This window comes from Sinocyclocheilus rhinocerous, unplaced genomic scaffold (assembly GCF_001515625.1).
Source record: "Sinocyclocheilus rhinocerous isolate Xijiao unplaced genomic scaffold, SAMN03320098_v1.1 scaffold4351, whole genome shotgun sequence".
Classification (NCBI taxonomy): domain Eukaryota; kingdom Metazoa; phylum Chordata; class Actinopteri; order Cypriniformes; family Cyprinidae; genus Sinocyclocheilus; species Sinocyclocheilus rhinocerous.
The window spans coordinates 1-1236 of NW_015660002.1; the positions used below are offsets into that span (position 1 = coordinate 1).

The 1236-nt window shown below is 35.3% G+C and overlaps 1 protein-coding gene across 1 annotated transcript in view; it reads right to left on the bottom strand.

Moving 5' to 3' along the window:
• Nucleotides 1–113: 113 nt before the first annotated feature.
• The window catches only part of ethe1 (ETHE1 persulfide dioxygenase), a gene marked incomplete at its 3' end in the record, with an annotated part of 16378 nt that continues 15255 nt past the window's right edge, over nucleotides 114–1236 (bottom strand). The window contains exon 6 of the mRNA XM_016533791.1: nucleotides 114–235. Within this exon, the coding sequence (XP_016389277.1) occupies nucleotides 114–235 (122 nt within the window). The remainder of the gene's footprint in view (nucleotides 236–1236) is intronic.

Consider the following 1236-nt stretch of genomic DNA (forward strand, 5'->3'; position numbering starts at 1 on the left):
TTCTTTCAAAAACACTGAAAAATCCCAATTATTCCAAAACACAATATGTAATTTATACTGATAAATCTCTGCAGTGTATTGTAATTGATCATGCAGCATTAATAAACACATACTGTACCTATTTTCTTAGGTTTGGGGAGGTTGAGGTTGTTCATGATGTTCACAAACTCAGGGAGAGTCTTCGTCAGCCGTGGATTGAACTTCTTCTCCTCATCGACGGTGGACACGGTCTGCCCTTCAGCGACAAACAGGAGAATAAATCACACACACAATACAGCTGAGAGAAGATGCTTAGGACCCTGTGATTACACGCAGACGGATATATCATATACACACACAAACAAAAAGGTAGTCAAAATATAAGTTCGGTTTAACTTGAAGAAATTGTGTCAGAAATATATTAGCCTACTGTTGTTCAGTAGACTGTACCTACTACTACTACTAAAATAATAGGAATAATAACACAATACTTCTTCCATATTTTCTTTTTAACACTAAATCCCCTTTGTTTGCCAAAAAGTTAAAGTAAATAAAGTTTTTCATTTCATTAAAAGATAAATTAATATTTTATGCCTTCATTTGAAAATTAAAATACACAACACAGAATTTCTGAGAATAAAATAGGGCTGTTGCGATTCGTCGATTTTATTCGACTATTCGAATTTTTAAAATCCTCAACTTCATGTTGCCTGCGTCGACTAACCGGCAAAATAAGGGAAGTGGCGCATTTCACGGATGAGAATCCATAAAACACATTATTAGACTGTTTCCCAAGGCTGCGTGATATATTAAACCAGTTTAAAAATCATTATTAAGCATAATTGTGAATTCACAAACGCTACGATTTAAATAATTATATGCGATGCAGTTCTAATACAGTATATGCGCTTTATTTACATGCGTGTAGGTTAAGTACATGCGTCACACAGCGGCTCTGTTCACAGTAGTTCCACAGGAACTGTTTACATGTGTGGAGCGTCTCAAACTCCATCTCTGCATGTTGTTGTGAGTTTGGGTTTATTATAACGTTCATCTGGGAACGCAACATGCGCCATTTCATCAGATTTGTAAGGTAAATAATTTATAAATCCACGCAAACTCAGGAGAATACATCGTGGTTTCAAAATAAAAGCTCAAACACTCACTCTGAGTTTACCTGTTTGGTTGTCCACATATTCTTTTAATTACAGTGGCTATAGCATTTCTGTCCTAAAGAAATGGCCAAATATTAAAGAT